The sequence below is a fragment of the Chiloscyllium plagiosum genome, unplaced genomic scaffold (genome assembly GCF_037043375.1).
Source record: "Chiloscyllium plagiosum isolate Xiang-an unplaced genomic scaffold, Cpla_swu_hap1 HiC_scaffold_30, whole genome shotgun sequence".
NCBI lineage: Eukaryota > Metazoa > Chordata > Chondrichthyes > Orectolobiformes > Hemiscylliidae > Chiloscyllium > Chiloscyllium plagiosum.
This window is the reverse complement of record NW_028270168.1, coordinates 28,178,222-28,200,885: the sequence shown is the minus strand read 5'-3', so window position 1 is coordinate 28,200,885 and position 22,664 is coordinate 28,178,222. Positions and strand designations below refer to the sequence as shown.

General features: G+C 42.4%; 1 protein-coding gene across 1 annotated transcript in view; it reads right to left on the bottom strand.

The window, feature by feature from the left end:
• Window positions 1–12,140, bottom strand: part of stpg1 (sperm-tail PG-rich repeat containing 1) — a 49,249-nt gene extending 37,109 nt beyond the window's left edge. Inside the window, exons 1-3 of the mRNA XM_043717678.2 lie at window positions 12,047–12,140; window positions 10,943–11,084; window positions 5,831–5,949 (exon numbers count right to left, since the gene is read on the bottom strand). Coding sequence (XP_043573613.2) covers window positions 5,831–5,949; window positions 10,943–11,036 — 213 coding nt within the window. The 5' untranslated portion in view covers window positions 11,037–11,084; window positions 12,047–12,140. The remainder of the gene's footprint in view (window positions 1–5,830; window positions 5,950–10,942; window positions 11,085–12,046) is intronic.
• Between the last annotated feature and the right edge of the window lie 10,524 nt (window positions 12,141–22,664).

Genomic DNA, 22,664 nt, shown 5'->3' with positions numbered 1-22,664 from the left:
AGTCACCCAATCCATTTCCAGAAAACCCTTGGTGACAGAAAGAGCCATTATTATCCCAAGCTTTGTCTACCCAACCAAACCAACACCTGAAATAAAGACACTAGCACCTACCACTTGCTGTTTAAAATCCTGCAAAGAGCCCCAGTCTGTTATGGACTAGGCCAGACCACTCAAATCATTATTAAGCAAGCAGACCAGACCATAACATTGCAATTTGTTTTGATAAGTGCACAGTGAAAATTACCCAGAGTAAGTTAGCTGGGTTGACTACCAGGTTTTAAAACAGACAAAAATTTATTCACAAAATTACACAACGAAACACAAAGAACAGAATAAATTACCCTTACAGAACTCAGTCTACCCAAATTAGACTTAATTATGCTGTTCTGAATATACACAACAGTCTCAATAAACAAACCCTCTTTAAAAAAAAAGTAAAAATGGAACAAATGCTTACAGGTTGAAGTTAGAAGGGCAGAAAAAGAGAGAGGGTTTGCAGTCTGTTCATACAGCTCATTGTTGAACTCCTCACTAGTTCTGGTCTGAACTGCTCAGCTAGAGAGCAGACCACGCCTCTTGCATTATACAGGTCACTTCTAAAACATGACCACTTTGGCCTGAAGTTTCATCTGTTTACACATAAATAAAAAAGCCTCTCAATACTCTTTAATCTCTGTACCAAACTGGGAGCTGTTTACGATCCCTCTGAGAAAAACCAAGGACACAGTGTTCCTTAAGAAAAGGAACAGCTTTAAGAAAAAGCTGTGACAATACTATTGTGGGACAATAAGACTTATTGTGACAATAAGACTCATTAAATTTCAAAATTTTGAACAAGGCATTTATTCAGCAGCAAGTAAAAATACATTTTGTAACTGTCAAGACTATTTGCACATTGTGACTAATATTCTTCTGCTGTTAACACTTAATTTGGACATTTTCAAATCCTTTCTCTTCCCCTTGTCTCAAGGTCATCTTTGGTGTGCCCTGGATTCCAATCTTGGTCCCCTGTTTGTTGTTACCCATGTACTGCTACCATCAATAACACCATTTACACGTAGTTGGCTTATACATGAACACTTTGAGGAGAAAGTGAGGTCTGCAGATGCTGGAGATCAGAGCCGGAAATGTGTTGCTGGAAAAGCGCAGCAGGTCAGGCAGCATCCAGGGAACAGGAGAATCGACGTTTCGGGCATAAGCCCTTCTTCAGGAATGAGGTATACATGAACACTACTCACATTCAATTCCACCTCTCTACCACCTTAGTAACTCTGGCAGCAGTATTATAAACAGAAATACACTCATTACAGGGGACCCCAAATTACTAATGTCTGACTTCCAAACACTTAGCCTTAGGAATGTGATCTTAAACAGGGGTATAATTTTAAAGATCTGACATACAAAAATTTTGAGTACTTATGTATGGTTCTTATATATTGTCCTGTGTTGTGTTCCAACTTGTATACAAATCGACTTGCAATCGGACTCCGAAACAGAGCTCATTTACAGAGCTGGGAACCGTTTGTATATGTGGTATTAAGTTCTGGATGAGTTATAAATTTATAAAGGTCAAATGACGGCAAAGTTGAGGTCATCCAGTTCTGAAATCTTCAGAGTATCTGTCGGCCTCTATCAATACTCTGATGCTTGGATAGGTTTAGTCCAACGGTGTTTGCATTGGATGCTCATTTCACCTTGACCTGAGGCCTCAAATGCTTGTCCACTCACTGTTTAGCTCTCTGCCACCGGTGCTAAAACTTACCCTTACACTTCAAAATGCAACTTCTGAAATGTTTTCCTTTTCAGCTTTTCGCTTTTACAAACTTCAACTGATCTAGAATTTTGCAGCCAAGTCCCATTCCACATCAAGCTCGGTTTTCCTTTTAATCCCTCATGTTCAGTATCACCAAATTAACTTCTCAATCCTCCATCTTTATTTTGAATGGTTTCCCCAGCCTCACCCAGTAATCTCTTCCAGCCATAAATTCCAACCCACACCTTCCGTCCCTCTTGGTAACTGCTCATTTCCCTCCACCTCCTCCTCCACACCCCGATGGCAGAATAATCTTTTAGTTATTCCACCCATCTGCATATCAACAACCACTTCACCACCAGGCACCACAAACAAGGGCAAGAAGCAACAAGCTCAATAATGATGATTGTGAAGACATTTAGGCCACAAGGAGAAGGTTTGACTTAAATTATTGTAGGCCCACTTAACTGGCTGTTCACTCATGTTAAAAAAAATTACACCATTTCGAGAGAATCCTGAAATCTCATCCAGAGACAGATGCTGACTTTGGTTTAACCAGCTGATTTGGAAAAAAGTTATACATTTACCGAAATTTTCACACCATTTTAATAAAAACTGAGCTTTTAAAAAATAGTTAAAAACTGAGATCATTGGAAATGGGAGGAAGAAAAGACTATTCAGCCCCTCATTACCATTCTACTATATCATAGACAAGCTCCCATCTCAATCTTGTTTTCTCACAACATTCCTAAAATAGAGAGTTCAACAGAGTTTGTCTGGCAAGGTTTTCAGGCTGTTAAAAATAAGAAAATTGTAAGACAAAAATACACAATGACAATCAAGTGTTTAAATAGAAAGCTTCTATGTCTGAAATCTGTGAAGATCATGCAGGGATATTGTATTATTTGCTGGCAGCAAGCTGTAATACCTAAAGAACAGGCACAGGAATTATTGGGCAGATGCAACATGTCCACCTTGAGGGTGCTCACAGTTTTGGGCCCTGTTATTTTTAAAACTGTCTTTGGAACTTTGTGTGTGTCTCTATTTTGAAATTGTTCCTAGATCTCCCTCTACGTCAGCAGCAGTCACCTCTTGAAGTGGAGCTGCTGGCTGGACTTTCCGGTGAGATCTCCCATTGGCACTCCCAGGTTCCTGTTACACTCGAGACCCTCAAATCGACAACAACCATGGAGGCAGCCTGTTAAATGATTACCTCCTGCAAAGCCTCCCTGACCCAAGTGGAGTAGGAACCCAGGAATGGTCCTTTTTTCAGAAAATGTTATAAGTGCCAAAGAGTCTGCAGTCAGGTCAAACTACATTTGGAAAATTGCTAGCAGTTCTGGGCCTCGTATGTAAGAAAGGATGTGCTAGCATTGGATGGGGCCCAGAAGGGGTTCACAAGAATGATCAAGAGGACGAAAGGCTCGTCATGAGGAATGGTTGAGAACTCTGGTCTGTACTTGATGGAATTTAGAAGGATAAGGAGGGAGTTTATTGAAACTAACACAATAAAGAAAGGCCTGGATAGAGTAGATGTGGAGAAGACGTTTCTGCTAGTAGGAGAGATTGGGACCCAAGGGCACAGCCTCAGAGTGAAGGGACAACCCTTTAGAACTGAGATGAGGAGAATTTTGTTTTTTTATTCATTCACAGGATGATGGCATCACTGAGAAGACTAGCATTCATTGTCCATCCCTATTGCCCAGAGGGCAGTTAAGAGTCAACCACATTGCTGCGGGTCTGGAATCACACGTAGGCTAGACCAGGTAAGGATGGCAATTTCCTCCCCTGAAGGATATTAGTGAACCAGATGGGTTTTTTCCTATAATCAACAATGGATTCAAGGTCATTATTAGAGTCTTAATTCGAGATACTTATCGAATTTAAATTTCATCATCTTACATGGTGAATTTGAACCTGGGTCCCAGAAATTAGCTGGGTCTCTGCATTAATAGTCCAGCAATAATACCACTAGACCATTGCCTTCCTAAGAACAGGATTCCAGCTCCAATTCTGTGAGATGCAAAGGAAGAATTTCTTCAGCCAGAGGATGGTTAATCAGTGAAATTCATTGCAGCAGAGGGCTGTGGAGGCCAGGTTAGTGGGTGTATTTAAGACACAGATAGATAGTTACTTGATTGACAAGGAGATCAAGTGCTGCACAAAGAAGGCAGAAGAATGGGTTTGGGAAGCATATCAGCCATGATGGAGCAGACTTGATGGGTCAAATGGCTTAATTCTACACTGATATTTTATGGTATTATGATTCTGCCCGTTTGTTTCTTTTCTGGAAGCAAGGTTAGAAAACAAAAATAAAACGCGTTTTTCTATTGTACCTTTCTTGACCTTAGGAGATGCCAAAGTGTTTCACAGCCAATGGAAAGTGCAAGCATTATTGTATTAGTGGAAAGCGGAGAGCTAAAAGTCCTTTGTTTTGATTGAGGGTTAACAGTCTAAAAGGGTTAATACTGAGGAATGCCTTAAGCACTACCCAACATGGGTCATAAGGACTTGTAAAAGAACAGCTTAGGAATTCAAAGGAGACTTACCATCCAGGTCTCCCTCACAGTCACTGTAACAATGCCTATCATATCAGTGTAACCTGGACATAGTTGCTAACATACTCCATTGTGTTTAAGGAATAAACAACCTTTTCTCTTTAGACTAGCAAGTGGTTTTCCTCCACCATATCAGATCAAGTAGGCCCTATAGATCCTTACTCTAAAAGAGGATGGTGGCAATAAACTTATTCGCATGGTGAACAACAATGCTGAGCCTCATATAGCACAGTGGTTTGTAATGAAGATTGCTCTGTCTGCTGGACCTTTTTATTGTTTTATTTGTTGGACGTGCAATTAAGGACTAGACTCCACTGCTCATCACCAATTGCCTTGAGGGGACGATGGAGAGCTGCCTTCCTGATCCATTCCAGTCCATGTGGTAAAGGCATGCCCACATCAGGAGGATGTGTGACTTGAAGGGGAACTTGGAGGTGAATGGTGTTCCATGTAAAATGTTCCCCATAGTCCCACTGAAATATTGAAATGTGTTCAATTCTATGGTTGATGCTGATTCTGAATTCACAGCAGGAGTAGATGATTTGATTTAGGTTGGATGACAAAGGATGATGAAAGAATTTCTCTTTGCGTTTCAGATTTCCAGCAGCTGCAGTTCTTTGTTATATCAAAAATGACTAGTTTTTGTGATGCTGCTTGTGCGATAAATATTCTCCAGGACACCCAGAATAACTCAATTTTTTCTCTTTGAAAAAGAAATTGATGACTTTAAACCACAGTAAATGCTAAATCACAGCATTTGCACTAAGAACTAGTTTCCGTAAATTTGCAGGTCATAATCTTACTGGTCAATGATCTACCCGTGTCTACCAGTGCATTAATTTACGAAAGGCACTGTGCCATCCATGTCAATGCAGATATCCCCAATTAAACTGAAAGAAATCAGATACCATGATTGGGAGATTGCTCGGACCTTATGTCCACTTCAATCAAACGTTCTTTTGGCTCCTTTACAGCACCCTGATTTAAAAAAAGACTTTGAAGTCCAGCCTGCTTCCCATGCCTGGATTGACGCGCACCCTCCATTGGAACCCACATAGCTAGCTCAAAGTCATTCTTCTCATCTCACCTAGCACACAGACCTCCAGTGCTATGCTGGAATCTGAATGAGTTGGGGGCATGGGATAGTGTACTGGAGTAAACCTCGACAAGCAGTTGGCTTGCAAGAGGAGGTCAGAATTTTGGTTCCCTGCATGCCAGATAAACTCTGCAACTGGATCCATGTCCTTGTACAGTGGCCTCTGTCTGTCTCTCAGAGGGAGTGTAGTAAAGCAGCTAAAGAAATTTGGGGGCCATTACTCTGAATTACTCAACCTGAACTAAAAGTGTCTCATGTTTAAGCCATGTAAAGCAATGTTCCATTTTTCAGGCCTTCATCTTGCAAGGAAATTTACCATTTTTGCATAGGGCGTTTACATGGACAGTATACATTTTCTAATTAATAACTGAAAAAAAAGTGCTTATAGTTATCACCATTTAGTGGACAATGAAGAAATATTACCTGGAAATCATCATCAAACCTTCTTGTTTGTGAACCAAACCCCTTCCTCTCAGGAATTTCAAACCTCACAGTTTGATACTTGCTTGGTATTGTAGCAGGGGAAATTGATGCGCTCAACCCTGCAGTGCAACAGCAACAGAACAGTAATAGTATTAGATATAGAGGTTAGAAAAGCTAGTCCATGCACCAGTTAGCAAAACATAACAAGAAATAAAGATTTATTATCAACGTCTTGGGTGATCATGGGATAGGCACCTCACTTCTGGATTATTTGTTTATTGATGGAGATGTGGAATGGTTATAGCAAGTGCTCTGTGCTGCTTTCACAATTATCCTGGTCTAATTGCATATCATCAACTATAAATTGCAAGTCAAATGCCAAATACATGCCTAAAAATGAAAATTCTGCTGGCACATCTGATGAATTAATGCAATCCTCATCAAAACACGTCAAACAATTTGAATCCAGTGCTATCAGATTTATTCACACTTTCATGTCAAATTGATCTTAAAATGTAAAACTAAGTCTTAATTTAAATCTGGGTTGATTGATTTCTTCAGACTGGTTGAGCAACTGATGTGTCTTAACAAGTGATTTACAATTTTATTTTGATTGAATGATCATTCAATAACTTTATATAATTAGAGGTTGGATGTGCCTGTCTAATCCCATAGGATTTCTGTAAAGCCTGCAGGAGAATGGAGCAGTGGGACTCAATACTGTTGCCAATATTGATTTTTCTCTGTCTTTGTGCCCTTGGACTGCCTCTGGTTACTTGTTAGTGGGACGTAATGGTGAGGACAGAGGTCATGCACTCAGTCAATGGCCATCCTAATGCACTAGTTATTGATGCTTGCATGCACTCCCTTGTGAGCCTGGGGAACCTAAAGTTATTTAAAAGGATGGAGAAGGCTAGTGTAAATATCCTCTCACTCGGTTTCTGCCCCAAAAGTCTCACTTGTTTAAAGTTGGACCTTTTCCCCATTAAGGTGAAGGGCTTATGTCCAGAACATCGATTCGCCTGCTCCTCAGATGCTGCCTGACCTGTTGTGCTTTTCCAGTGCTATATGTTTTGACTCTGCTCCCCTTTAAGGCCTCATACCCTGTCTCTGATTACAACAGCGTCATCCTTGCTGCTGTTCCACTCAAACTTTCCTGGTTGCATTCACTGGCTTTGTCTCAATAGCAGCTTACGAGGTGAAATGATCTTCAGCCAGAAATTTGAGGTGGGCAAAATCCCTGACCCACCAGAATACAAAGAGGGAAATCTAATTTTGATCGGAAAATAGTGAGGTTACTCAAGCATTAGTTGCCAAGGAACCATGCAGCGTTCAGGAGACTATGATCTCCTTGCCCTCTATCTTGATATTGCGCTCCTGGCCTGTTTTGATTACTAGATAAATCCATTCATTTGAAACAAGGACAGAAATTATGGGTGAAACTCAGCAGGTCTGCAGCATCTGTGGGGAGAAAGCAGAGTTAACATTTCAGGTCCAGAAGTGTCACCAGACTTGGAACATTACCTCTGCTTTCTCCCCTTGGTTACTGCGAGACCTGCTGTGTTTCACCATTAATTTGTTTGTGTTTCAGATCTGCAACATTTGCAGTTCTTTGTTTTATTAAATCCATGCATCGATCCCCTTGCAAAGAGTGAGAGAAGGTAAAACAATGCTACAGACATAATCCAATATAGTCGTTTTATCAAATCTACAACAATTCTCACCATAACAGAGTTTTCATTATCACTACCTTGGAGGATGCCTCAGGGTTCTGAGTTGGTTAATTAATTGCCCTGCTGCATTGCACTGTGCAATGGTGTATGCCTATATTGCAACACACAATAGCATAGATGAGCACTAATGGTATGCAAAGTATTTACTTCTGAATGCATAATACAATCTCGATTTAGTTGAATTTCTAGCAAAGTGAAGAAGTGAGTACAAATGGGATTCCCTTTTATTTACTCGCATGGACTTTTTATGAAGCATGAATTTTTTATGAATATCAGATTTTCTAAAGGAAGATTTCCTTCAGTCTTCTGCACAGACCATAATACCAAGAATGTTTTAAGGTTGTCTGTTGATTAAGCAATCACTTAGGATGTGCATTTTTTGAGTATGATGAAGCTTGATAAATCATGTAACAAGTTTGAAGTGATTGTTTTGGTGGATCTTGGTTTCTGACTTCTACCTTATGGCTATGTGCAGGTCCACCGATCAGATCAGTCATTTAATTACATACATAAGAATGAGAACACCTCCACCCATTGTACAACATTAACTTTGATTGCTATGTAGAGAAGCTTCATTTGTCAGAAATCCCTCAAGGTAATATTCATTGTGAAGTCCTGGCACCAGCCCTTCAGTTGTTGAGAAATAATTTCATTATCTTGAGGATTGATTATCAGGTGCTCTACTCTCTGCATCTCCACCTACAAACTCCAGCCAGTTTGGAACACTGCTTTGTAAATCTTCCACACAAAGTCCCACACACCCCTCACTTTACCCACATCAAATTCCTGTGCGTCTCTGTGTCTCAGATAAGTTCAAGATCCTTATCCTCATATTCAAATTGTTCACTGCTCTCACTTCAACCTTTTCCGTTCAACAGGTGTGAGGGGTGGAGATGGGAAGTTCAGTGGGAAAACTTTAGAGAATGAATACTTAACACTCTTTTTCCTCAGATGTGACCACTGCTCACTGCCTACTGTTTCTGGTCCGCCATTAAAAATCATTCAGCACTGAAAACATATGCTCTAGAACATTCTTCTAGAACTTATTTTCCTACTTTAGAAGTCTACCTCTTTGGTCCTAGAATCCTTTACATTTTATTTGGTGCTGGCTTCAACCCCCTTGGGAAGTGTGACTTAGTTTTACAACAACTATAGCGGTTTAGTGGTTAGCACTGCTGCCTCACAGCACCAGGGTCCCAGGTTCGATTCCAGCCTTGGGCAACTGTCTGTGTGGAGTTTGCACATTCTCCCTGTGTCTGCGTGGATTTCCTCCAGGTGCTCCGGTTTCCTCCCACAATCCAAAGATGTGCAGGTCAGGTGAATTAGCCATGCTAAATTGCCCATAGTGCTAGGTGCATTAGTCAGACGGGGGGGGGGTTACTCTTCGGAGAGTCAGTGTGGACTTGTTGGGTCGAAGTGCCTGTTTCCACACTGTAGGGAATCTAATCATACATAACTAAGTAAATGAGAGTAGAAATTATTTTTTAACCTGTTTCATTGTCGCGATCATTGCTTTATATTTTTGTGGTGTATATTTTGTTCTTAAAATGTGTACATAAAATTTTAGTAACAGAATGGAAATCTATTTGTGATGGTGTACTGTCAGTAATGTTAAGGTAGTATCACATATGGTGAAATGAAATCAATAGTTTCAGAAAACCATGGGGCTGCTCTCTCATTAGAGCAAAACGATTGATAGTGAGTTTAATTTGAGGATCACTACACTTCAGGGCAAAGGTGATGTTGAGAAAGCAGGACCTTCGTGGTGTGCAAGAATTGAATCCACATTGTTGGCGTTATAAATCAGCCATCTAACCAACTGAGCTAACCAATAATAACATATGTATATGGCACAATGGTGAAGGTGGCAGTTCATTCAAGAAAGTGGAGTTGATATAGCAAAACACACTTTTACCTGTGCATTATTGTCTGGAGTTATAGATAGTGAGGGTAGAGGGTTCTTTCCATTACATAGATGACCAGAATCTCCCCATGCTGTGATTGCCTGCCTTTAGCTTTTAGATTACTTACTTACAGTGTGGAAACAGGCCCTTCGGCCCAACAGGTCCACACTGACCCGACGAAGCGCAACCCACCTGACCCATTCCCCTACATTTACCCCTTCACCTAACACTACAGGCAATTTAGCATTGTCAATTCATCTAACCTGCACATTTTTAGACTGTGGGAGGAAACCGGAGCACCTGGAGGAAACCCACGCAGACATGGGGAGAATGTGCAAACTCCACACAGACAGTTGCCTGAGACGGGAATTGAACCCAGGTCTCTGGCACTGTGAGGCAGCAGTGCTAACCACTGTGCCACTGTACCGCCCACTTGTGCTGAAACAATTTGCAGATTGACACTCAATCTGTTAGGTTGTGAATGCACCTGAGGCGAAAGTGAGGACTGCAGATGCTGGAAACCAGAGTTTAGATCAGAGTGGTGCTGGAAAAGCATAGCAGGTCAGGCAGCATCCAAAGAGCAGGAAAATCGACGTTTCGGGCAAAAGCCCTTCATCAGGAATCCTGCTCCTCGGATGCTGTCTGACCTGCTGTGCTTTTCCAGCACCACTCTGATCAAAACTGTGAATGTATCTTCCTTGGCCATCAAATTCTGAAGTGGAACTCAAAACCAGGGCTTCTGGCTGAGTTGCTACCTAATGTCCTACAAGATTTCCCCATGTGGATAGTGGAAAATACATATTGGGAATAAACCACAGGGTTTAGATAGGAAGAGTTCAGAGGGATATGGGCCAAATGCTGGCAAATGGGACTAGATTGATATCGGCTATCTCATCGACATGGATGAGTTGGACCAAAGGGTCCGTTTCTGTGCTGTACCACTCTACGACACAAGAAAGAAGATGCATGTTAACTTATAAGTTAATTGAGAAATCAGAAGAATAACCAAGAACCATCATCCAAAACACTATCAATGTTTATTTAAAAAGTTACGTGATCAAAAGGTATTGCCTAGTCAGAGATTTAAAGTAGAAAGAAGCACGAGTGAGGATATTTGGGCGTTCTTCAATTTTTGATTTGTTGACATTTAGATTTATTTTACACGTTAATTTTTTACTTTTCTTAAAGATTTTAAATAAGCATTTTGTTATGGTCTTTGGAAGTTAGGGCATTAAAGATTTTGTAAAATGAGGAAGTATTTGAAGTGGCTTAACCTAATAAAAACGAACATTTAAATTTGGGAAGAAAAGCAAATACATTTCCGAAAGTGAACAGCTTATGACAAATTGGGTTTAGTCCTGAGAATTTTCAGCATGTGTTCACTCAAAGGGTTAGCAGAAACATGGAGCACTAAGTGCACGCAAGGCCAATAAGCAGAAAATAAACTTATAACTAAAATTCTGACTATTACATACCAGAATTTCCTGATGCTAAGTGATGAATGAATTTGTACTTAGGCCTCGGAGTCTGTTTGTTCATAGGTTCCATGGTTTGAATAAAGTCCACCATATTGCAACTGAGGCTAGTGACAGTTTTCCAATCACAAATTGAGGTAATCTAATGAGCAATAACAGAGAAATTACTTAATCTATTCACTCCAGTCAAAAATATTGTGTATTAATATTCTGCACAAATATTCTTCTAAAGCCTTCACAATTTCAGCCAACCAACAGGGCAGATGTACCTGCCCATACGGAGGGGCTGACAACTGCAGGAAAGTGATCTAACGGATTCCTTGTGTTCAGACAAGTTCCAGTAGAACAGCATTGGCAGTGGCTTAGGAGCCAGGGTCCAAGTGGAGGAGATCTGAAGATGAGTCAAACTGGACTCAAAACATTAAACTTTGTTTCGCTCTCCACAGGTAACACCAGACCTGCTGAGTTTCTCCAGCATTTTCTGTTTTATTTCTGAGTTGCAAAGGGTCACTTATACAAGAAGGTACAAAAATAAAATAAATTTATCAAACTTTTCCTCAAACAGTGCCTGTGCAGAGGAAAAGATGGCTCACCAGCGCACACAAGTGGCCATTTCAGGTGCACGACATTGGAGGTAAAACCATAACCTATCAACTTGGTCCATTAGACCTGGGCCCAGAGAGAGTGAAAACTTGAAGGCAAATCTCTTGAGCATTTGTGGGCATTCTCAGTTGAACAGTTACAGAACTGTGGCAGGAACTTAGTGAATAAGCTAAAACAGCTTAAAACGTTAATTATCAACAATGCCACTGTTCCCGGAATCATGGGGGTATGGAATGAGCTGCCAGAGGAAGTGGTGGAGGCTAGTACAATTACAACATTTAAAAGGCATCTGGATGGGTATATGAATAGAAAGGGTTTAGAGGGATATGGACCAAGTGCTGGCAATGGGGATAGATTAATTTAGGATATCTGGTCGGTATGGATGAGTTGGACCGAGGGGTCTGTTTCTGTGCTGTACATCTCTATGACTCTATACTTTCAAAAACTGGAAAATTACAAGTACCTATCTAATTTTCCACATCACCCCTCAGCTCAACTTACATGATGTGCTCTCTTCAAGCATCTGGTCTGAAAGCAGTGGAGGCTGGCAATGTGTCCAAATTCAGTTTCTTTCTGAATGCTCTGTTTATCATCTGGAAATGAGTCATTCCTTCAAATCAAGAGTGTGCAGGTTGAAAATATGCCAATGTTGCAAGTCATTGCTTATAATATGTGCAGGTTCCTGACAACAGCAGCCAATGGATGTCTGAGCATACTTTGGAGTACTAATGGACCTTGCCTTTTTTAGCTGGTTTGTGAGGAAGTTGCTGGTGATGTTTGCGGACCCTCCAATTTGATGCTGGGACCTCACAACCCCCATAGCCCAGTTTTAGTGGTGGGCTTTCAAGAGAGATATGCGTGGGAGAATCTCATGGAAATGATTTGGAATTCTAAACCATCATTCTGGGGTTGTAACCATCCTATCTGCAAAGTTTAACCTTCTGGATACTGCAGTGAGGAACCCAGGAGAAACATTATGACAGCAGAGAAGAAAACTTGACTTTTTCCATTTTCTTTGAGTATTTAAGACAGAAGCCCTGCTTTGGTTTTAGATATTTTACTGGTTTCAAAAAGGAACATTTGATTCATTGAGCAAGTAAATGGGAGACCCGAAACATTCTGAATATGCACAGGAATTGCGCATGAAATGGAAATGTATCATAGACCTTACTTGAGGCACTCCATTCTTTTAGTATATCCTAACACCCCAGAAACTACTGTTAGGCTGAAGTAAATCTTCCAGACAAATTCAAGGTAGTTCTGGAATAAGTACGAAGTGTGCTAATGTATATTGACTATTACATTTATTCTTGTAAATATTTACTACATGATTTTGAATCTCAAAGGTAAGGTAAATACTGAATGAAGACATCACCCATCTTTGGAGAGGGCAAGGAAAATTCAAAAGCTAATTCTGTCCCAGTCTCTCACTATTATATATTTCTTTGTGTTTATTAACCAGGGTTCATCCTTGATTAATCCTGTATATTCACAATTTACTTTCTGCAATGTAGAAGTGATAGAAGTGGTGTAAAACTGATTCCCGTCTCAGCTAGGTTATTTAGCCACTGATGGAAAGTCTGTGATTGCAGCCATTTTAACCACACACACAATGACATTCCCTCCATTGTAAGGACAGAAGTGTCAAATTCCATTGACGATTTCTCAATGTTCAGCATCATTCATGATTCTTTAGATGCTGAAGGCATCTTTGCTTATATACAGTAAGATGTGGATGGCTTCCAGCCTTGGGCTAACAAATGGTAAGCAACAGACACACAAGGGCTAGCCAATGGCTACTTCAGCAAGAGAATCTAATGATAACCCTTGACATTCAACTGCATTGTTATCACTGAATCCCCCATTATTCATATGGTAGCATCTTCCGTTGATCAGAAACTGATTGGATCAGCACACAAAATACTGTGGCGAAAAGAGCAGGTCAGAGTCTGAGAATTCTTCAGCAACTAGTTCATCTCTTGATTCCCAGAGCCTCTCGAACATCTACACAGCATAAGTCAGTAATAGGTCAGGAAAGTGTCCTTTCTACTTGCCTGGGTAGTGCAGTCCCAATAACACTCAATACCATCCAGGACAAAGAAGCTTACTTGACCAGCACCACACCCACAAACATGCACTCCCATCGGATTCACAGTGGCAGCAGTGTGTGTCACCTGCAGAATGCACTCATTATGGCTCATTTGACAGCACCTTCCAAACCTGTAATCTCTACCACCTTAGAAAGACTAGGACAGCAGGCGCATGGAAACATCACCACCTGCAGGTACTCTGCCAAGCCATTCATCATCTCAACAGAACAAGGTCACCATTTCTTCACTGACATTGTGTCAAAAGCCTTGAACTCCTTTTTTTTAAGCAGCACTATGGGAACACCTATCCCATATAGATTGCAGTAGTTCAAGAAGGCAGCTCACTACCATCTCCTCCAGGACAGTTAGGGAAGTGCTGGTGTCGCCAGTAACACCCACACCCATGAACAAATAAAACACAATAGCACAATTGAATATTCTGAGCTTAAGACTGTTTCATTTCTAATATCTGCAAGATTTCTTTTGACATGTACTTGGATTGTTGCTTTCTAACCAGGTGTCATCCAATAGTTAAAGTACTAAATTAGGAATATAGGTCAATAATTTCCTGTATAAACTTGTAAATCGTATCGATTTTTACTAAATCGCTGTTAAGAAATTATGTAAATTTCTTAATCAGACACAACTGTTATAGCTCAATTGTAAAATACCTGTAAGAAAACAGTCTATTAAGATGATGCACTAACTACAACAGAATAAAGATACAGGATACAAAAATTGTATGTGGTCCATGCAACTTTAAACACGCTATAAACCATCAATGAAAATCTTTTGGAACATGTTTATACTAAAATTCAAAATGAGGGGCCAATCTTTTACACAAAGGGTGGTTCATGTGTGGAATGAACTTCCTAATGAAGTGTATGTGGACACAGTTACAAACGTTTAGAAGACACTAAGGTAATTGAACAGGAAAGGTTTGGAGCAATGTGGGCCAGGAGCAGGCAGGTGGGGCTAGGTTAGTTTGGGATGATGTTCACCATGGAGTGGTTGAACCGAATGGTCTGTTTCCATGCTGTATGACTCTATTACAATTGAACAGATTGATTTTCTGTTTAGGCATGAACTTCTTAAGCTACAAATGTACTCCTGCAAATACAGGGTATTGAAGTAAAATGGAGATACATTGTCAAATAATTGACAATTTGATCAGGCACCTGGAATGTGATAGCTTGCATATGAATCAATCGGTTTGTCCAACAATTGGCATTTAAAACAAAAACTATTAATTCGTAAGATTGCAAATTGTTACTCTTTGTTTAATAAAAATCTTGTCTCATCATGCGCACACTTAATTCGATTTCTTTTTCCCTGCAGCTATTGGCAGTTGATCTACCACCAGAGAGCAGCAGATATCCAAATCTGAAGTGTACACCAAGATCAGGCTCCATTGATAGCAAATAGAAGAGCTGCTAAGATTTTCTAACGGCAGCTTATGCCCGAAACGTCAATTCTCCTGCTCCTTTGATGCTGCCTGACCTGCTGCGCTTTTCCAGCAACACATTTTTAAGCTCTGATCTCCAGCATCTGCAGTCCTCACTTTCTCCTAACCTAATAGGTAGCTATTGTGCACAGCATCTTTTGCATCAATTAAACCACAATTCTGCAGAAACCTTTAACTGGGAGTTTCTGGTCTCAGATTAATTTTATCAATTGAATTGAACTGAATTAGCTTTATTAGCTAATAAAAACAGATGACACCTGTGACATGGGAACTGGATTTTGTTTTGATAAGTTACAAGTTTGATGACCTGATCATGAATAAGATAAAATAAAAATAACTGAACTTGGAAGTTGAAAGAGAATCGGATTGTCAGCAGTGAACGTAATTATTAAATCCAGGAATGAAATAGAGGAAGTCTGGATGTGTATTTTTAAATTGTTTGTAGAAAAAAAGTGAATAGAATAAATAAACTTCAGCATTTGAAAATATCCAGTTAAAATTTTCAGATAATTCTTAGTTGCAACTTGGCAAATAATAACATTTGCAATTTTGACAAGATAAATATTGGAAAGGTTGCTTAAATCTGAACAAGATAAAACACCATAAGAAATGCAATTAAATAGTGAATAACGCCATAGAAATTAAATTTTCTTTATAGAACAAATGAATAGGAAATGATGGGTTGACTCTTACTTTTCTGGCTAAATGTTAATTTCGTCAAGTTTTGTGGAAGTTTTGAGGTCGAGAGAGATTTCTCACTGTGCCTTACCAAAATTGCTTCATTAACTTCCTACCCACCTCTATCTGATTCCAGCTCCATTCTGCCACTCACTGCACCCAGAACAATTCACCACTTCTGGGATATCCTGCAAACCTTTAACAGGCAGCTGTGCTCCCAGATAAGCACTAACAGTCTGCAACTATGTTGCATGGTTCCTGACATTTGCCCCACACATGGCAGACAAGGGACCGCTTTCAGCCTGCTTTCAGGGCAGCAACCTATAGGTCCTGGTGGATGGGCTGATGCAGTGAAGGACTATCCTCGTCCCCCAGGTCTAGCAGAGGACGTCTCAATGCCAGCCTGCTCCAAGGTGACTTTGCAGGTCATTGCAGTCTCAGCCATCTGGAGGAATGCACAGCAACGTAGGGAGAAAGTCAATCATTCTTCCACCAGTGTTACTGCCACCATCTTCTCTCTGATATCTCATACTGGTTTATTCTCTCGCTGCTACTGTCCCCACCTCCCACTTGGTCTACAAGTCTCCACGTTCTGAGGAAGGGTTGCCGGACCCGAAACGTTAACTCTGCTTTCTCTTCACAGATGCTGCCAGACCTGCTGAGTTTTTGCAGCTGTTTCTGATTTTGGTTCTACACGTCGCACGATTGCCTGCAAAATCTGTCCTCAGTCTCTATCACCAAACCCAATCCCCTAAACTCATTAATCCTGTGGGCCCTCTGCACAGGAAGTGACCACTGTTCCATCCACTTTCACCTTCCTCAATACGTGCCTCTCTCTCATTTCAGAAGGAAAACAGTCCACTAGAGAGCAGAAAGAGTCATGATGGGAGGTGGACTGTCTGACAATAGGCTCCTCACCTCTCTTACGGGCAGGGCCCAACTCTGATCTCCCTGAGTGACTGTATCCTTGACCGACTGAGTCGGGACCTTCTGAGCATTGCCTATCTCTTTTGATTGAGGGCAACTATAACAAGCTTTGTGTCTGTACTAACAGCCTAGTAATACCACAGCACTGCAAGCCTGGCTGAGGGGACACAGAACAAAAAGGCAATGTAGTACAAAGGCAGAAATTCTGTGTCCATCCAGGGAGCCTCAGAGCGAGTGAGCACAAAGAGAGCAACTGAACAACCCTGTGATGTAGCTTGGTTCAGTTCACAGGCTGGGTGCATGTCCTTGAGCAGTGTCCTTGCTGCAGCGATACAGTGAGGATTGCCACTGTGCTCAGAGGTGCCACATTGAAAAGTTGAAGCATCCTGTAAGTGGCTCAGAGATGTTTCTTGAGAGCTCTTGAAGACTGGCACATGTTGAATGCCAATGTCCATGCAAGTGTGGTGTCTGTGGTCAGTGCCAATGCAGATTTCATGTGATATTGATGCCCAGTATCCAACATCGAGGTTTGGTGCAAGCAGTGAGCTGAAGCCACCTGGAACTCACTGAGGTCCACAGCAAGAATTTGTAATATTTATTTTGCTAAGAATGGATGGTCAGATATAAATCTGAATATTACTGCGGGAACAACTGCAGTTAATAAGGTCACAAACAAGCAATGAAAGCCCCCTTTGTAAGCAACTCACCACTGCCTGGCAAGATTGTTGCCTCGATGCCCAGAGTTTAGTTAAACGTGAGTTGTTCTCGACACTGAGACAGGTCTTGCTGGATTTCACACGTGACTCTGTCACGTTCATTGCAATAGCCCACCTGGTCCAATGACTTTTTATTCATGATATTTCTATCAGGCAGCAGTAGTGCCATTTTCTGACATTGCAATCCTGACCCCATCATCCATCCCATTCCCACAGAATTTTCATCTCCGTGAACTGTGGGCAGGCAAATTCTAAGTCTGCCCCCTTCCCAAGCGTGCCTGATATAGTGCTGAATGTAACAGGGTGATGTGGCAACCTGCTCAGTTAGTCCACTTCTGTTCTTGGAGACGTTGTTGTAGAATTAGGTCATTATTAAGCCCTATAGCTCTATCATGTCAACACTACCTCATCCACCCCTACACCTTCCCATATCTCCATGCCCCTTTATGACCCCATGCTCCTCACATCCTGTAAAACAAACAAGAATCGAAAATAAAACTCTAAGGAAGAAAAACTTATTACAACCACAAGCCTCATAAAATGTTAAACAAACCCTTCTGTAAGCTGCATTGACATAACTTTGGAGAGCCGAGTTCATTATTCAGAAGCAATTTGAACAGATGACCAGACAATTGTTTTTCCAGGTGACATCATGATGAACACTTGACCAAGCTCTAAGAATGCATAATGGACTTAACTCAAGATGGAGAAAGTGAGGTCTGCAGATGCTGGAGATCAGAGATGGAAATGTGTTGCTGGAAAAGCGCAGCAGGTCAGGCAGCATCTAGGGAACAGGAGAATCGACGTTTCGGGCATTAGCCCTTCTTCAGGAATGAGGAAAGTTGATCCAGCAGGCTAAGATAAAAGATAGGGAGGAGGGACTTGGGGGAGGGGCGTCGGAAATGTGATAGGTGGAAAGAGGTCAAGGTGAGGGTGATAGGTCAGACTGGGGTGGGGGCGGAGAGGTCAGGAAGAAGATTGCAGGTTAGGAAGGCGGTGCTGAATTTGATGGATTTGACTGAGACAGGCTGGGGGGAGGGGAAATGAGGAAACTGGTGAAATCCGAGTTCATCCCTTGTGGTTGGAGGGTTCCTAGCCGGAAGATGAGGCGTTCTTCCTCCAATCGTCGTTTCGCTGTGGTCTGACGATGGAGGAGTCCAAAGACCTGCATATCCTTGGTGGAGTGGGAGGGGGAATTGAAATGTTGAGCTACAGGGTGGTTGGGTTGGTTGGTCCGGGTGTCCCAGAGGTGTTCTCTGAAACGCTCCGCAAGTAGGCGGCCTGTCTCCCCAATATAGAGGAGGCCACATCGGGTGCAAAGGATGCAATAGATGATATGTGTGAAGGTACAGGTGAATCTGTGGCGGATATGGAAGTTTCCTTTGGGGCCTTGGAGGGAGGTGAGGGGGGAGGTGTGGGCGCAAGTCTTGCACCTCCTGCGGTTGGAGGGGAAGGTGCCGGGAGTGGAGGTTGGGTTGGTGGGGGGTGTGGATCTGACGAGGATGATATGTGTGGAGGTACAGGTGAATCTGTGGCGGATATGGAAGTTTCCTTTGGGGCCTTGGAGGGAGGTGAGGGGGGAGGTGTGGGCGCAAGTCTTGCACCTCCTGCGGTTGCAGATGATATGTGTGGAGGTACTTAACTCAAGATGGGCCCATTTACAGGTTTGTAGGGGAGGGCTGTCTTTGTTTGACTGATACTTTTGTGAGGGTGTAATCAGTTTACAGAAACATGGAGTCATACAGCATGGAAAGAAACCCTTTGCTGTTGTTCTCAACACCTGTCTTTTTGACATGATTAAGGAGTTTGAAGAGAATCGAGGCAATATTCATTGACACGGTGAATGGTTTTGGTTGAGATTTTTTATTGGGTAAGCCATTTTTCCAAAGGAAATTTTCAATTCCTCATTAGGGATTGGAATGGAATGGGTCTATGAGGCAGTATAAATCAGTACTGGATAAATACGAGGGCATGGAAGTACCCTAGGGATTTATGGGAGCATGGATGCAGCATAGGGGATCTGAGGCTGCATGGAAGGGAATTAAGGAAGGATTGGCAAAACCTTTTAATCCTACAAGCCAATACTTTCTTAACTTCACAGCAAGCATCCCCATTGTTCACACACTGATTTAACCTGGTTGGATTTCTACAGGTTTCTAAATGCTTCCATTGACAACAAATAGCATGACATTCAAACTATCCTTCAGCCACCATCAATACTGACCAGGGGGAGCTGGCATGAGTCTGTAATGGTGGGGTAAGTTTTAAACTCTTGCCCCTCGGACCTTATTTTATCAATTCCCAACTCAATTCCCATAGATGCAGGAGGAGAGAATCATACCCCTCATCTCTGTCAAGACGTTATGCTTATTTTTAATGAAGAGTCTGGTTCAGATTGAAAGGGATAATACTGATTTTGACAAATACTGTATATTTGTCAGTGCTACAGGACATTATTGGACAATTCTAACCATTGATTGGAGTAAAAGACTGAAGAAGGAATTGAATGTTGCTAACCCAACTGCATGAACTGGGCCTACAGGTACAAAGCCTGAACAGGTGTAGTGGACAACGAAGAAGGTTACCTCAGATTACAATGGGATCCTGATCAGATGAGCCAATGGGCTGAGGAGTGGCAGATGGAGTTGTGAAATGCTGCATTTTGGGAAAGCAAATCTTAGCAGGACTTATACACTTAATGGTAAGGTCCTAGGGAGTGTTGTTGAATAAAGTGACCATGGGGTGCAGGCTCATAGCTCCTTGAAAGTAAGAGTGGCAGGTAGATAGGGTAGTGAAGAAGGTGTTTGGTATGCTTTCCTTTCTTGGTCAGATTATTGAGTACAGGAGTTGGGAGGTCATGTTGTGGCTGTACTGGACATTGGTTAGGCCACTTTTGGAATATTGTGTGCACTTCTGGTCTCCTTCCTACCAGAAGGATGTTGTGAAACTTGAAAGAGTTCAGAAAAGATTTACAAGAATGTTGTCAGGGTTGGAGGATTTGAGCTATAGGGAGAGGCTGAACAGGCTGGGGCTGTTTTCCCTGGAGCATCAGAGGCTGAGGGGTAACCTTATAGAGGTTTATAAAATCATGAGGGGCATGGATAGGGTAAATAGACAAAGTCTTTTCCCTGGGGTGGGGGAGTCCAGAACTAGAGGCCAAAGGTTTAGGGTGAGAGGGGAAAGATATAAAAGAGACCTAAGGGGCAACCTTTTCACGCAGAGAATGATGCATGTGTGGAATGAGCTGCCAGAGGAAGTGGTGGAGGCTGATACAATTGCAACATTTAAAAGGCATTTGGATGCGTATATGAATAGGAAGGGTTTGGAGGGATATGGGCCGGGTGCTGGCAGGTGGAACTAGATTGGGTTGGGATATCTGGTCGGCATGGACAGGTTGGACTGAAGGGTCTGTTTCCGTGCTGTACATCTCTATGACTCTATAACTCAATCAATATTATGCTACTGATTTAGACCAGCTAGCTTCCATTGATGAGTTACTGGGAAAACACACATCAGGCACCCTCCAGTCCAGGGGCTACAGGGAGTAGAAGATAGGATAAAGGAGTAGAAGCACTAGCTAATGGTCTTTGGGACTGTTCTGGAGTTGGGAGAAAGACTCATCTGCATTGAAATTGGTTCTGTTTTTAACAAAATTCACCTCTTGCGGGGACGGTCTCCACTGATTTCATTCAGACCTGCCACATTTAGGGCAGGTGGCTTAAAAGTAGAACTCAGTCTTTAAGCTTAATAATAAAAATCTTATAATCTGGATGCCTTTGCTGTTGCCTTCGCCAATGTGGTGGCTCACTGTTGATATGGAATATACACGCACACATGCCCATCTTATTGAACAATTGGATTATCTAGTCAATATCAGACTGCCAATGGGTGGGACATTGCTGACAACAAATTGGCTGTTGCATTTCCTTACAGTTTAACAGTGCAATTTCCCTTCCCACGTGTTTAAAGATGCCCTCCAACGCATCTCATCCACATCCTGCACCTCCACCCTCAGACGCCACCCCTCCAACCGTAACAAGGACAGAACGCCTCTGGTGCTCACCTTCCACCCTACCAACCTTCGCATAAACTAAATCATCCGCCGACATTTCCGCCACCTCCAAAAATATCCCACCACCAGGGATACATTTCCCTCCCCACCCCTTTCCGCCTTCCGCAAAGACCATTCCCTCCGTGACTACCTGGTCAGGTCCAAGCCCCCCTACAACCCACCCTCCCATCTTGGCACCTTCCCCTGCCACCACAGGAATTGTAAAACCTGCACCCACACCTCCTCCCTCACCTCCATCCAAGGCCCTAAAGGAGCCTTCCACATCCACTAATATCATTTATTGTATCCGTTGCTCCCGATGCGGTCTCCTCTACATTGGGGAGACTGGACGCCTCCTAGCAGAGTGCTTTAGGGAATATCTCCGAGACACCCGCTCGAATCAACCACACCACCCTCTGGACCAACATTTCAACTCCCCCTCCCACTCTGCCGAGGACATGGAGGTCCTAGGCCTCCTTCACCACCGCTCCCTCACCACCAGACGCCTGGAGGAAGAACGCCTCATCTTCCGCCTCAGAACACTTCAACCCCAGGGCATCAATGTGGACTTCAAGAGTTTCCTCATTTCCCCTTCACCCACCTCACCCTAGTTCCAGACTTCCAGCTCAGCACTGTCCCCATGACTTGTCCTACCTGCCTATCTTCTTTTCTGGAGAAAGTGAGGACTGCAGATGCTGGAGATCAGAGCTGAAAATGTGTTGCTGGAAAAGCGCAGCAGGTCAGGCAGCATCCAGGGAACAGGAGAATCGACGTTTCGGGCATAAGCCCTTCTTCTTTTCCACCTATCCACTCCACCCTGCCCCCTGACCTATCACCTTCATCCCCTCCCCCACTCACCTATTGTACTCTATACTACTTTCTCCCCACCCCCACCCTCCTCTAGCTTATCTCTCCACGCTTCAGGCTCTCTGCCTTTATTCCTGATGAAGGGCTTTTGCCCGAAACGTCGATTTTGCTGCTCCTCGGATGCTGCCTGAACTGCTGTGCTCTTCCAGCACCACTAATCCAGAATCTGGTTTCCAGCATCTGCAGTCATTGTTTTTACCACTGTGCTGACACTACAGCAGCCCATCCTGGGCTACAAGACACCTTGGGGGATGTACTGAGATCATGAAAATTTCCATATGAATGCAAACTGTTGCTTCTTTCAAAGTGTCATAAAACAGACACA